Raw genomic sequence first — 12644 nt, 5'->3', positions numbered from 1 at the left:
CGGACTTTCTTTTTTTCTTAAAAAAAATCGAGGTAGAGCTTTACAGGTGGCACTCGGGCTAGGTGGGGTGGCACATCTATATCGTGAACATGTGGCACTCGGGCTTTCTTCTTAAAATAGAGTAAGGGATTTGCATGTTTGATTGGGTTTGGTGGGGTATCCCTATCGCGAGCAAAAGGTGCATCTACAGGGAACAAATTTAAACATTGGGCTCTAGTTGTGAAATCGGGATAGGGCTTTACTAAATGTGTCGGGCTGGGTTAATCATCCCTATCGCGAGTATGATTCCTACTAACAACCGTTAAAAGGTGAAGTTCGGGTGGGATAGGCTCCACCGTCGGGCTGGAAAGTTCAACCCGACCACGATGGGCCTTTGAAGGCGGAAATTTCCCTATGACGTCAACAAAATATCATACATTCAGGAGGGGGGGGGGGATTAAAAGACATAAAAACATAAATGTGCGTGAGAAAAGGTCATCTGCACAAAAAAAGACTCAATGAAAAATAGTGCAAAATTGTTCATTAACACATAAATTTCAATAATATCAAATGAAAACTTATTATAAAGTAAAATTTGCAACATAGAACCAATTTCATATATGGAATAAAAAATTCTAAAATGCCAGGGACATTTGATAGAGTATGATTATGGTAAATGAAGATGTCTCTGTCAAATCCTTGCTCAATCAGGATTATGGTTAGTTTTCTTGATTAATTAGGATTAGGATAAGTGTCCTTAATTAATTTGGATTAAGATTAGTTTTCTTGATTAATTAAGATTAAAGATTAGTTTGTGTTAAATAATCAAGATTTTTCAAGAAGTTTATTTATTATTCAAGAAGATTCTTGAAGACAATTTTGGGTTATTAGATCTTCCACATTGTGCAAGACCAATTTGTGGCCTTTAGATATTTCACATCTATGAAGAATAAATTGGAGTCATTAGATCCTCCACATATATCAAAGACAATTTGGAGCCATTGGATTTGTTTAATGACTAAGTTCTTTAGACTATAAATAGGAGGGGACACATGATTGCCAAACCATCCCACAATCTCCGACATGATAGCAAAGTGCGTGAAAGAAAAAAATAAAGTTTCTTTTTATAAGATAGATTAATATTACTCTATTAGAAAAAAAGAGTTTGTAACTTCTATTTTATACAGTGAAATTCTTATATCTTTGCCCATGACTTTTACTTTAATTTGTAAATCATTGTGTTATTCTCTCTCTTTTTCTTTATTATTATTATTCTCAATCTACTTTAGTTGCATTCTTACTCTATTTGGTCACAGTTCTTTTCCTAATTGTTTGTTTTCTAATTCTCCATAATAGAGAAATTGTCTTCTTACATTGATTACTTTTTTTTATTCATAGTAAAGACTTTGACTTTATTCTTAAAGATTTCTCTCATTTTATCCTCTAGATTACATCACTATTTCTCATTATTTCAAACCTAGAACGATGAATCCTTATCATTTCCAAGATGGACTGATGACGATAGACGACATATGATTGGAGAAAGAGGGCAATATTTTTTTTTTGCATTCTATTGTAATTTCTCTTATTATTATTTTACAATGCGAAGGTACCAAAATTCAACTTTATAAGCAGTAGAGATTTAATTGTCCAATTTTGAAACCTAAAATCAAATTATCCAGACTCCAAACATGAGGGACTAGAAAGGTAATTACTACTCTGATTTAATAAAATATCAATTATGTTCGTCAATTAATTAATAACGATTTAGATCCAACTTAATATTTTGTTTTGTAACGACCATTTTTATGCTTTATATATAAATTATCAAATAAATTTTCAACCGTTGTTTATTTTTGTAATCTAGTCTCTAAATCTTCTAGCAAACATATATCCAAAAATACAACTTTATTTTTCATTCAATCTCTTTTCAGTTTTCTGATTTCAGTACATCACTAAACAGGCACGCCCTTATATTTCAATTATATCCAACTCTTTCAATTTAAGACAAAAACTCTATTACCAAGTTTTATTAAAATGTTCAATGAAAATTAAAGGATGAAATGAAACTCCCACATTTTGTTTATTCTAATTTTGCTTCTAAACCTATAACAGCTAGTTAGTTTTAGATTCTCTTGTATTATAGAATAGATCATTCAGTAAAGAAAAAGATATAAGAGAATAAGAGTTCTAATCTAATGAAAGTGGTAAAAATTTAGAAGCAAGAGGTTCTTTCTTTCTTCAATAGAAGTTAGGAAAGAAAGGTAACCCATATAAATAATGAATGTAAATGAAGTAACTCCAACCTATAAATGATCAGTTAATGAAGAACAATAATATAAACCGAAGTAGCCACTAATCGTCATCTCTTCTACAATTTTTCGTCGCATTCGAACTCTCATCTTTGAATCCTTCAAGAGTTAAATTACAGTTGTTCATGGTAGAGGCATCAAGAAGGCCATGATTCCAGAGCTTGATCATGAATAATCTCCAACACCTGCAAAATTTTCAGTGATATCAACAGGAAGTTAGGCAAACAGAAGCCAGAAATGCGCAATTATATAGATCGACTCCAAATGAATCAGGATCATATTTTCTTTGGTCAAAGAATGTCGAATTTGAAACCCGAATCAAAATGGATCCTTTCAGCCACACTTCCAAGCATAAAGAGGATAGACTGAACACTTGTGTAAAGGAAAGGTTCTTAGTTGCATTTGCAAACGATTCAAACTAGAGAGGAAAAAAACAAGCGTCAATAATATGGTCTGAAAGAAGTTCGATTATGAAATTTGTCAATCATCCAACATAGCCTTATCAAACTTCCAAAAGGCAGCAAAATCAATAAAATGATTTTAGGACCAATCGTTCACGTGTTTGTCACTTGGTAAACACAAATCTCAAGCTTTATGCTTTCAAAGACCCACAAGTTTACTGATTAAACTTGAGTTGAGATTCCAGAAGGAAAAATATTGAAGTGATCAAAAGTTTTCAAAAGTTTTTGAACTCATCAAGTCTATTATCATTTGAACTACCATTTTTATGCTTTTCACTACATCAAGAAAACCCAGCAGGAAGAACCTAATTTGTAAGAGTATCTTGAAGAACTATGCTTTGATTATTCCAATTGTCTTGTACAAAATCCATAAATTACTCTTCATCGTTGAAAATATTGTAAGAAGATCTCATCGTGCCCGATTGGAAGTGAAAGAATTGGGAGACCTCAAAATTCAACTGACCATGATAGGACGATTCGATGTTCTTGGTTGTCATTCTTCGTCCTTGGAACCATTCTCCTTATTCAGCACTCTTCCAGAGCTCGCCGAACAAGTGTCAGAATCAGTCATGTTAGAAATTTTGCTGTCCAAATTTAAATCGACTTCTCTCTGTACACTGCCTCCAATTACACTGATCTCCATTCTCATTCCAATGTACAATTCAAGCAGGGGCTTGTATCTTAAATGTTCTTTTTCCTAGAATTACCAGTGACGTAAAGAACTTACTGCATGTCTTCCACAGATCCTTCAATGTGGTAAAAAATTTGGTAGTTCCTTCAACAGGAAGTCTTGTTTGAACCCAAGCATAGCCTCTGGAAGCTTGCTCGAGGAGATTTCACCTACTGTCATCATGTCTTGTTTCAAGCTCTGATAACAATCATGGTGCAGCTAAGCAAAAAAGGTCAACTTTTATAAAGCTTCAAAATGAGCCCTAAATCAGTTATCGCCTTTATTGATAGGCCCTTGTGCAAAAATATCCAACTGTGAATAATATCATCAAGCCAACGGGAAAAACAAAACACAACTAATAATGAACAAACATCACAAAGCAAGCCTACATCAAAATAAGCCATGGAAATATGCCAACATGTTGAAGAACATTACCAAAAGAGAGGCGGAGATGAGATAAGCTCTTTCCCGTGAAGTTTTGAGAATGCTTCGCATGCCCAAGGCACGTGACCATCAGCTAGCACCCTGGTACACAGCAGAGAATATAATTTTTTTTATATAGGAACTATGGGACTGCTAGGAAAAGTATTATTCATGGTGCAGCTCAGTTTGGTACCATGTTAAAGTAGAATTAAACAGTATAGAGGAAATAAGGTAATGAAAATAATTGTTAAGAAAAATAAGGTTGGCAAGGAACAACCTCTGCTTCCTAACAAAGGAGTTCCATAGATGCATAAGCCGCTTTTCATCTTTGGTGACATCCACGAAATCATCGAGCATCTGTAAATTAACAGTTCAAGTTGGTATTTTAAGTTTGCACGAATTCCAAAAAATGGATTTAACAGGGCCAACCAGTGGTACACAAGATTGTAATCACCTGCCAGACCAAGATATTCCATATTGCTAGTTTGAAAAAACACTTCAAATTCTTAAGAAAAAATCCTTCTAAAATAATGCAAGTAGGAACAAGTCAAATATTTACTAGTTCAACAAAAACCATACCCTTCGATCTTCAAAATCTGCAATGTCATCATCTACTTCGTCCTCACTATCTTTGTCAGATAGTACTTTATCTACAGCCATAGGCTTCATTATCAAAACAGAAGATCAAACAGAGATTTTTTTTTACCCCCCCACCCCCCCCCCCCCCCCCCCCACCCCCCCCCCCCCCCCCCCCCCCCCCCCCCCAAAACAGAAGATAGCGATGAGCAAGCAACAGATTTCATTCCAGGAAAAAAGGATTGAAAATAACATGGTAGGAAGCTAGATGCAAGTGTAGCAAGAACTTTGAATTTTTAATTAACAGAATAGCAACCTGTAAAGTTCATGTACTAAGCACCAATCCACTTGTTTAAAACTATCTAAGAACAAATTAATCCATTTATATCTAATATAAGCATCTTACATATGTTTTAACTACTAAATGTTGAATGATTCGACAATAGCAGGACTGAAAATAAACAAATAAAAATACCAATGATCCAAACCAGCAGGCATTTTTACCCTAACAAATTGGCCGGATTAATTTCCTAATCATAGCTTACTTCATTTTTTTCTCACAGTTCTCTCTAAATTGAACCAGATTAAACCAAACAAAACTAAGAATTAATTTAAACTTCAAAAGTGCATGTTTAAATTCTTTCTGCTTAACAAAGTACGAAAGCACAGGATCCTTTTAGGAATCTGGCCTCCTTGCAATTAAGATTTCCCAACAAAGCCGATACCCATAAACAGAGCAATGCTCTGATAGTATTATTTATGAAGTTCTAGGAAATTACAGCCAATCAACAACAAGAAAGATAAACGGAACTCTAGCTACCAGAACTTTGTAAGGGCTGGAGATCCTCTCCCACAAGCCAAGCTTGCTCAGCAAATTCTCATCCCCCTCTTGCTTGCTAAAACCCCACATAAACCCTCCAACACCCATGGTCCCCATGGATAACAGATTCCCTCCACTCACTAACATTTGACAAAAATCCCCTCTTACTCCTACGTTTATATGTACGTATAATCAGGGGCCTCACAGATCCCTCACACCGAAAACCAAAATAAAAATAATTCATTTTTCATAAGTAAATTAAATAATTTGAAAGACCTCAATATTGTAAAACCAAGCTTCATACCTGAACCCTGTGAGAGTGATAAAACTGCCGTTTCTGCAAGAGCATGCGGCTGAAATAACAAAATAAATTGACCACCCTTACTTACTGGCACACTCAAAATTGATTAAAATTTATGGACAGCTCTAGAATTAAAAGATGAACTTGAAGTTTGGGTTTTGTTCGGACTGTAAAGCTAGGAAACCACAAACATGGAATTGGTTAAGAACATGCCAATACACCATTTCCTAAAAATTGTGGCATAGATATTAGACACAACAAAGACGCAGGTATAAACTTGTATTGTCATCTATTTAATTTAATGGAAATCTAAATATTGTCAGGTAAATTATATTTCTCTAAGCATTTTCCAACAATGAAATGAAGGCAAGCATCACAAAAAACACACATCTTCCAAGGAAAAAAAAACACACCTTCTTTATGCAACCTCATTGAGCTTTATAAAGAAAAAGCTATTTGTGTTCTATTCTTTAGTATATTATCTAAAAAAATCAATTTATACCCTACAACTTTCAAAGTTTTATCACTTAAGAACCCAAACTAATAAATGTATCAATTAAAACCCTAAACTTTCATAAGTTTAATAAATTTAGACCCTCCTTTAAAATTTCGTTCAACCATTAATGCATTAATGTTCACGTGTATAAAACTTGTTTAAAATTGTCAAATTGGTTTTAATATAGAAGTAATAGTTAAACGGAAAACAAAAACAACCAAAGAAAATAAACAACCAATACAAAACTAAATCCAGCCAAGACTACATCACTACATGTGAATGAAGCTTTGATATCTGAAGAAAAAAACCAGAAAAGATGGTGAACATACTTTCTAGGGTCTCGTTCGACCGTTAACTTCCTTCCTTTGGTTGGTTGTAAATGATCACTTCCAGACAGTACTTTATAACATTCAGGACCTGTAGAAGATTGATTGATAGCCATTGGGACACCTGGAATATTTGAGCTGGATGCAACACGTTCAATGCACTCCATAGAGGAAGGACAATCAGGGCCAATATTTTCTCCGTCTTGTTGTGCATTCTGCAAATAAGTCTCAATGGGGAATGAATGGCTCCCCTCTTTTTCACAGGATACACCATCTAAATACAAATTTAATTTCAGTTGAATTGCCAAGCAGATTGTTGAGATCATATAGTTCAAAATCCACGAAGTTTAAAGTTAAAGAAGAGAAAATCCATCTATGAAGAAATAAGATAATAAATATACCACTTACTACAGCTTGATACGATATGAGCTTTTCAAATTACGATATATAACATGGAATGGATGAATTTAAAATATCTCAATGCAATTAATTAATATTCATTTCAATTGGGTGGACACCGAAAAGTGAAATCCTCAACCCCTTGTCAAATTTACTTTTTAATCAACTTATTGGTATCCCTTTGTTTTTTTGAATTTTAATGTGCCCCTCTGCTAGGGGTAACAAGCCCACGCTACCGAGCTCAGCTATTGGTATCCCTTTGTTAACTAAAAGAATACTAATCGAGGGGAAAATTGTTGAAACTTTAGAACCACGATTCGTGAGGCTTCTATTTCTCCAGCCAAATTTTTCTAATGAAACACCAAGCAAGCTCAGGTAAGTACAAATTATTGGCCAAGTTCACACGCAAGAATGTCAGAATGGCGTCTTTATGTAATGCTAGTTTGCCACTTCTATTAGTGTGACATAAGAAAGAATTCTATCACTCCTTTTCCTCCAACTTAAAGGAACTAGAGGACTGCAAAAGAAAAAATAAAATTTTACAGCAGATTAAATTACCAGTGTTATGCCCTACAAATCCCTTGTGCACGCCTTCTGTGGCAGGTCCAGGTGAGTCCATCTCCAAGAACTGCACATACTTCCCATTCTGAATAGAGTTCTTTAACTTGCGCTTTCGTGGTCTTGTGCTGGATATTAAATAGTCAAGTCTAGCAACAAAATAAGGCAAAGCGCCAACAAGATAATCCCATATGAAGGGGTTCAAAAAACATACCAGAAGAAGAAAGTTTGTAGTTGTGGGTCCACTCCATCTGCTACAGTCTGCAAAAGAAAAAATACAATATAAAAACATATTAGCAACCTTCAAGCGGCTGTTTGGCACAAACAAAATTGTTAAACAAACTAAAATAAAGCGTCATTGACAAGTCACAAGAGCTAGGATGAACGAGTAAAGAAACAAAATGAGCAACAGAAGAGAGGAAAGAAAAAAGGTGAAGGGCGTAAAGAGACGAGTAGTTGCTACACTGCCATATCCCTCCCGTCCTACTTAAGAAAAGCCTGAGCAGACCGAATGAAGGTGAGAAGGATTTTGAGTGTCATCGGTTTTGGTAAAGCATTATTCCAATGTAGCCAAATTCATCCAATGTGGAAGAGACTGTTGGATCTACAGAAGACAGCCAAAAGCTGAGAAGGATTCTGAGTCTTTTTTATTTCAGTACGATACGAATCCAAGAAAGACAAATTCATTCAATATGGAATTTGGATTGCAGGATCTTTTGAAGATGGCTTTGAGTCTAACCAAACATCAACTCACCAAATGTTCCTTTTAATTGACATGATAAATATAAGTATAACGATAAGAAAAGCAAAATTATCAAAAAGAATTATTCACAAAAAGGAATTTCAAACGCTTACCTCAGATCTAAAGACATCAATTTTCACAGAGACATTCACTGCCTGATATTCTTCAGTCACCTACACGTTAAATGTTTCTTCACAAACCACATAATGCTCGATAAGCAGCAAAACATCTAGACATTGGAGATTACCAACCCAGTATTCGAAGTTGAACATATCATGGGAAGAGCATAAGTGGTAGCGCAAACCCTAAAAGATAAGAACAAAAGCACTAGTCTCTTTAGGGGGAAAAAACAAAAAGGAAAAGGAAAGAAAAAATAATAAGCACCAAGGTTCAATCAAGGATGCCACCAAACAAGCAACCAAATTTTTAAAGCATATGAAATATCTCTATGACCTGACCCAGCCTAAATTATGCTATCCAAATACGCATTATCAACACAAACAAGTACAACAAAAGGAATACTAAAATTAATAATAATATGATTAAACAAATTGCAACAAACTTGATCGAAAATGTCAATATGAGCAGTGCATGTACAAATATAGGATATCTTCATTTGTCCTACACAGTTCCTGGTGGGAACAGCTACATAATTTCTGTTAGTTTTCAGATAATCAGCTAACTCAGTTAGGTCAGTTTGCAGTTACCGTAACAAGACAACTAAATTATAGGATACTTATTCATTAACCAAAGTAGTTAGCGAACATCTAAAACTGTGTGTGCAATGGGAGCTGCTTCTTCCAAATTTTAGCAGTTGAATTTTACTATACTTCTCTGACTTAGTTCATATTGGTATCACATGTTAGAGGGTTGTTTTGTTTAAGGTGGACCCCATGGTAATTAGACAGCTGCACTTGGTTATGCATAAAATCTTAAACTTCAAATATGACCGAAGGTAATCTATCAAGATGTCCATTGGGATAACAATGTCTGGATACATATCTTTTCCACGAATAATTGTAATTTTGAGGATTTGGATCGCTCATAGTGGAGTAAAAGTTTGCAGTTTCATTTTGAATATATCCTTGATAACTTGTGGCATGTTTCTAGCTTGCAACAGATTTGACTCCTAATGTAGGGGGTGTTATTTAACCCGCCAATTTGGGAAGAGGGAAGGGCTATAGCATGCTACTCCACTGATTTTTTTGTGAATCTTTGGATTAAGGAAAATAAAATAATTTTTAGGTGAAAGTTTCGATTCTAAAATAAAACTTTTAAAAATTTAAAAGGAAACTTCAAGGGCCAAACTAATTTTGACCTACAAATTACTCATAAGATGTAAACTTATGTTTTAAATAAATTCAAAATTAACTCACAACCATGAAAGCATATACCGAATAATCTCTATCTTTATCTTACTATTTTATTTATTAAAAAAATGTTCACACTAGTTCCGAGGTCAAGACTTTGGAAACATCAAGGGTTCCTTATTAAGCTCAACTGAAAAGTCAAACACACAATCTTTGGGTAGGTAGCACACAAAGACCGCAAGCCTTACCCAACGGGCCACCTATTGGGGGTTATTTTTATCTTTACTTTTACCATATAAAAAGGTGGGATAGTCGAGAATCAATTTTGGTCCTTTATAAAATTTCAAAATTCCAAACTTATCCCAAAAAATGGAAGCTGGTTTTTTTTTTTTTTTTCCCCAATACTTTCATTAAAAAGTTTTTAAAATGTAGAGGTATGTTCTAACGTTAAAATGAATTAGGTTAAATTTAAGAAGTTCATGAAATCTAATACAATTTTTCAAAATGGTTAAATTACTGATTAACCCAATAGTTAAAGCTGATAGGTGAAGATAAATTTAATATTATATCATCTAACACTCCTCCCACTTGTGGGCTTAAAATATGTAGACAACCCAACAAGTGGATATCGATATTCACTGGGAAGAAAATAACGTTGTAAGGGTTTTGAACACAAGACCTCCTTGACCACCTGCTCTGATACCATGTTAAATCATCGACTGACTAAAAAGCTTAAGTTGTAAGTGAAGACAATTTCACCAGGCGGTATTGAAACGAGTGGTCTAGGTGGTCCAACATTTGGAAATTAATATTAATTGGGGAGAAAATAACTTGTGTCTTATTTTTTAAATTGGCTAAAATTTCCAAAACAAAACAAATAAAAATTATAATAATAATAAACAACACAACAAGACAAACTTGAAATCAAGGGAAGTTTCAGAAATTAAAAACATAGGTTAAAATGTTATGGGAACTCAAGAAACCATCTATTGAAAAGTAAAGAGGAAAGAGAAGAAACAAAACAAGGCTTACGTGGGAATCCCTAACACAAGGAGAAAAAAACCACGATAGAAAAGTTTTTATCATTTTAATGTCATACTTACAAGAGACCCCAATCTCAGATATAAATAGAGTGAGGGGAAACCCTAATTTAGTAGGCATATAGTAAAAAGAAAAAAACACCCTTAGGGCTAAAGCACCATATTTCAACACTCCCCCTCAAGTTGGGGTGTAGATATCAGTGAGACCCAACTTGCTAACAAAAGCTTCAAAAGTCTATCTCGGTAACCCTTTGGACAAAACTTTCTGTAACCATATTTCTTCACACACACCCAGGCTCATAGCTCTATACTCTGCCTCAGCACTACTCCTGGCAACTACACTCTATTTCTTACTTTTCCAGGCAACCAAATTTCCCCATACAAAGATACAATATCCCAAGGTTGACTTTCGATCAGTCACTGATCCTGCCCAATTTGAGTCAGTATATGCTTTGATGCTCCGTTTGTCATATTTTCTGAAAACTAAGCCCTTTCTTGGGGTGGATTTCAAATATCTCAGAATTCGAGTAACTGCTTCCATGTGTTCCTCATACGGACTTTGCATAAACTGACTTATCACACTCACAGCATATGATATATCAGGTCTGGTATGAGATAGGTAAATCGATTTTTCCACAAGACGTTGATACCTCTCTTTATTTACAGGAACTCCTTCCATAGTATTTTTTAGTTTGCCATTAACTTCAATAGGAGTGTCAACAGGTTTAAATCCCAGTTATTCCTGTTTCCTTTAACAAGTCCAGTGTATATTTCCATTGAAACACGGATATTCCTGCTTTTGATCTCACCACTTCCATCCCAAGGAAATATCTCCCGCCAAGATCTTTAATCTCAAACTCGCCCGTCATCCTCTATTTCAGCTTATCAATCTCTGCAGTATCATCTCTTGACAAAATGATATCGTCGACGTAAACCACCAAAACAACAATCTTCCCTGACAATGATCTTTTGGTGAACAAGGTATGATCAGAATGCCCTTGAACAAACCCTTGGGATTTAACAAACATCGTGAATCTATCGAACCACGCTCTCGGAGACTGTTTTAACCCATATAAGGACTTTCTAAGTTTGCAAACATGGTTCCCAAATTTTGCTTCGAAACCCGGAGGAGGACTCATGTAAACCTCTCCTTCTAACTCACCATTCAGGAAGACATTTTTTACATCCAGTTGATGTAGAGACCAGTCCTTATTCACGACAACGGACAGAAGAACTCGGATTGTGTTGAGCTTAGCCACTGGGGAAAAAGTTTCTGAATAGTCAATCCCATACGTCTGAGTGAACCCTTTAGCTACTAACCTAACCTTGTCTCTTTCGAGCGTTCCATCAGATTTATACTTCACTGTGAACACCCATTTGCATCCAACTGTTTTGTGACCTTTAGGGAGAGCCACCAGATCCCAAGTTTTATTTGCTTCAAAGGCTCTCATTTCTTCCATAACAACCGTTTTCCACTCAAGAACTTCCATGGTTGTGTGTACACTGGTAGGTATTGCTAGAGCATCCAATTGGGTAGTAAAGGTTTTAAATCCATGAGACAAATTATTATAGGACAAAAGGCTATGCATAAGGTACTTGGTGCATGACCTGGTTCCTTTCCGTAGAGCAATTGGCATATCAAGAGTGGTATCATAATCGCCAGTTTCCTCCGGCCTCTTTCCAGTATCAGGGTACTGATTCTATTTGGATTCCTATGGCAAGTTCTCATCCTCCTGAGGATCTTCCAACACCTCATTACCATCTATAGTTTCAACCTTCTCTAAGCTTGTCTTACCATCTTCTACACACCCAGATTTTCCTTCAAGGACATTCTCTGAAACAACAGGATCTTGAACTTGAGTTGGTGCTGGTTCCGATTCTTGGACAGCTTCCGATGGGACAGCGGGGGTTTCCTTTCTAAGATTCTTCCTATAGTATGTTATCCAGGGCACCTGTCTAGTAGGGAGAACAGACACCGGGATATCTGGACCAGTTTTGGAACTAGGTAGAACAGTAACATTTGTATTTGTATCTGGACTAGGTTCAAGGTTGAAGTCAATAGGTACATAGTATGTGGAACTGTTAGTCTCTTCACTATGGTCTCCCCTTAAGATGACTAACAGGAAAAAATGGTTTACCTTCAAGGAACATAACATCCATAGTGACGAAGTACTTCCTTGAAGATGACTAACAAGAAAAAATGGTTTACCTTCAAGGAACATAACATCCAT

At 35.4% G+C, this 12644-nt stretch overlaps 1 protein-coding gene across 4 annotated transcripts; it reads right to left on the bottom strand.

The window, feature by feature from the left end:
* Nucleotides 1-2193: 2193 nt before the first annotated feature.
* Nucleotides 2194-9345, bottom strand: LOC150031151 (polycomb group protein EMBRYONIC FLOWER 2-like). 4 transcript variants are annotated; one of them, XR_016526133.1, is made up of 11 exons: nucleotides 8315-9345; nucleotides 8177-8236; nucleotides 7536-7582; nucleotides 7322-7449; nucleotides 6368-6638; nucleotides 5546-5594; nucleotides 4425-4508; nucleotides 4123-4202; nucleotides 3858-3947; nucleotides 3216-3734; nucleotides 2261-2476 (listed from the first exon to the last, which is right to left on the bottom strand). XR_016526133.1 is itself a non-coding variant. In XM_090309249.1 (10 exons), exons 1-10 carry the CDS (start codon nucleotides 8333-8335, stop codon nucleotides 2335-2337), a joined length of 972 nt encoding a protein of 323 aa, XP_090165375.1. In that variant the 5' UTR covers nucleotides 8336-9319; the 3' UTR covers nucleotides 2194-2334. The 4 variants fall into 4 exon arrangements, 3 of the variants coding, with proteins under 3 accessions (XP_090165375.1, XP_090165376.1, XP_090165377.1); XM_090309249.1 differs by lacking the exon at nucleotides 3216-3734 and having other exon boundaries at nucleotides 2194-2476; nucleotides 8315-9319; XM_090309250.1 differs by lacking the exon at nucleotides 2261-2476 and having other exon boundaries at nucleotides 2949-3734.
* Between the last annotated feature and the right edge of the window lie 3299 nt (nucleotides 9346-12644).

Source organism: Benincasa hispida, unplaced genomic scaffold, assembly GCF_027475165.1.
Source record: "Benincasa hispida cultivar pf3 unplaced genomic scaffold, pf3_genome.v1.1 HicScf1450, whole genome shotgun sequence".
In the NCBI taxonomy this organism is placed as follows: domain Eukaryota; kingdom Viridiplantae; phylum Streptophyta; class Magnoliopsida; order Cucurbitales; family Cucurbitaceae; genus Benincasa; species Benincasa hispida.
This window is presented reverse-complemented; position numbering and strand designations above follow the sequence as displayed.

Bases quoted from the DNA above. Each gene is read 5' to 3' on its own strand.
- LOC150031151 (XM_090309249.1), bottom strand. From the start codon at position 8,335: ATGTTCAACTTCGAATACTGG. The intron at 5,595-6,367 runs GTATGTTCACCA...TTGTTATTTCAG, and splicing joins GTCGAACGAGACCCTAGAAA to CCGCATGCTCTTGCAGAAAC. The intron at 4,203-4,424 runs GTATGGTTTTTG...GTTAATTTACAG, and splicing joins CAGATTTTGAAGATCGAAGG to ATGCTCGATGATTTCGTGGA.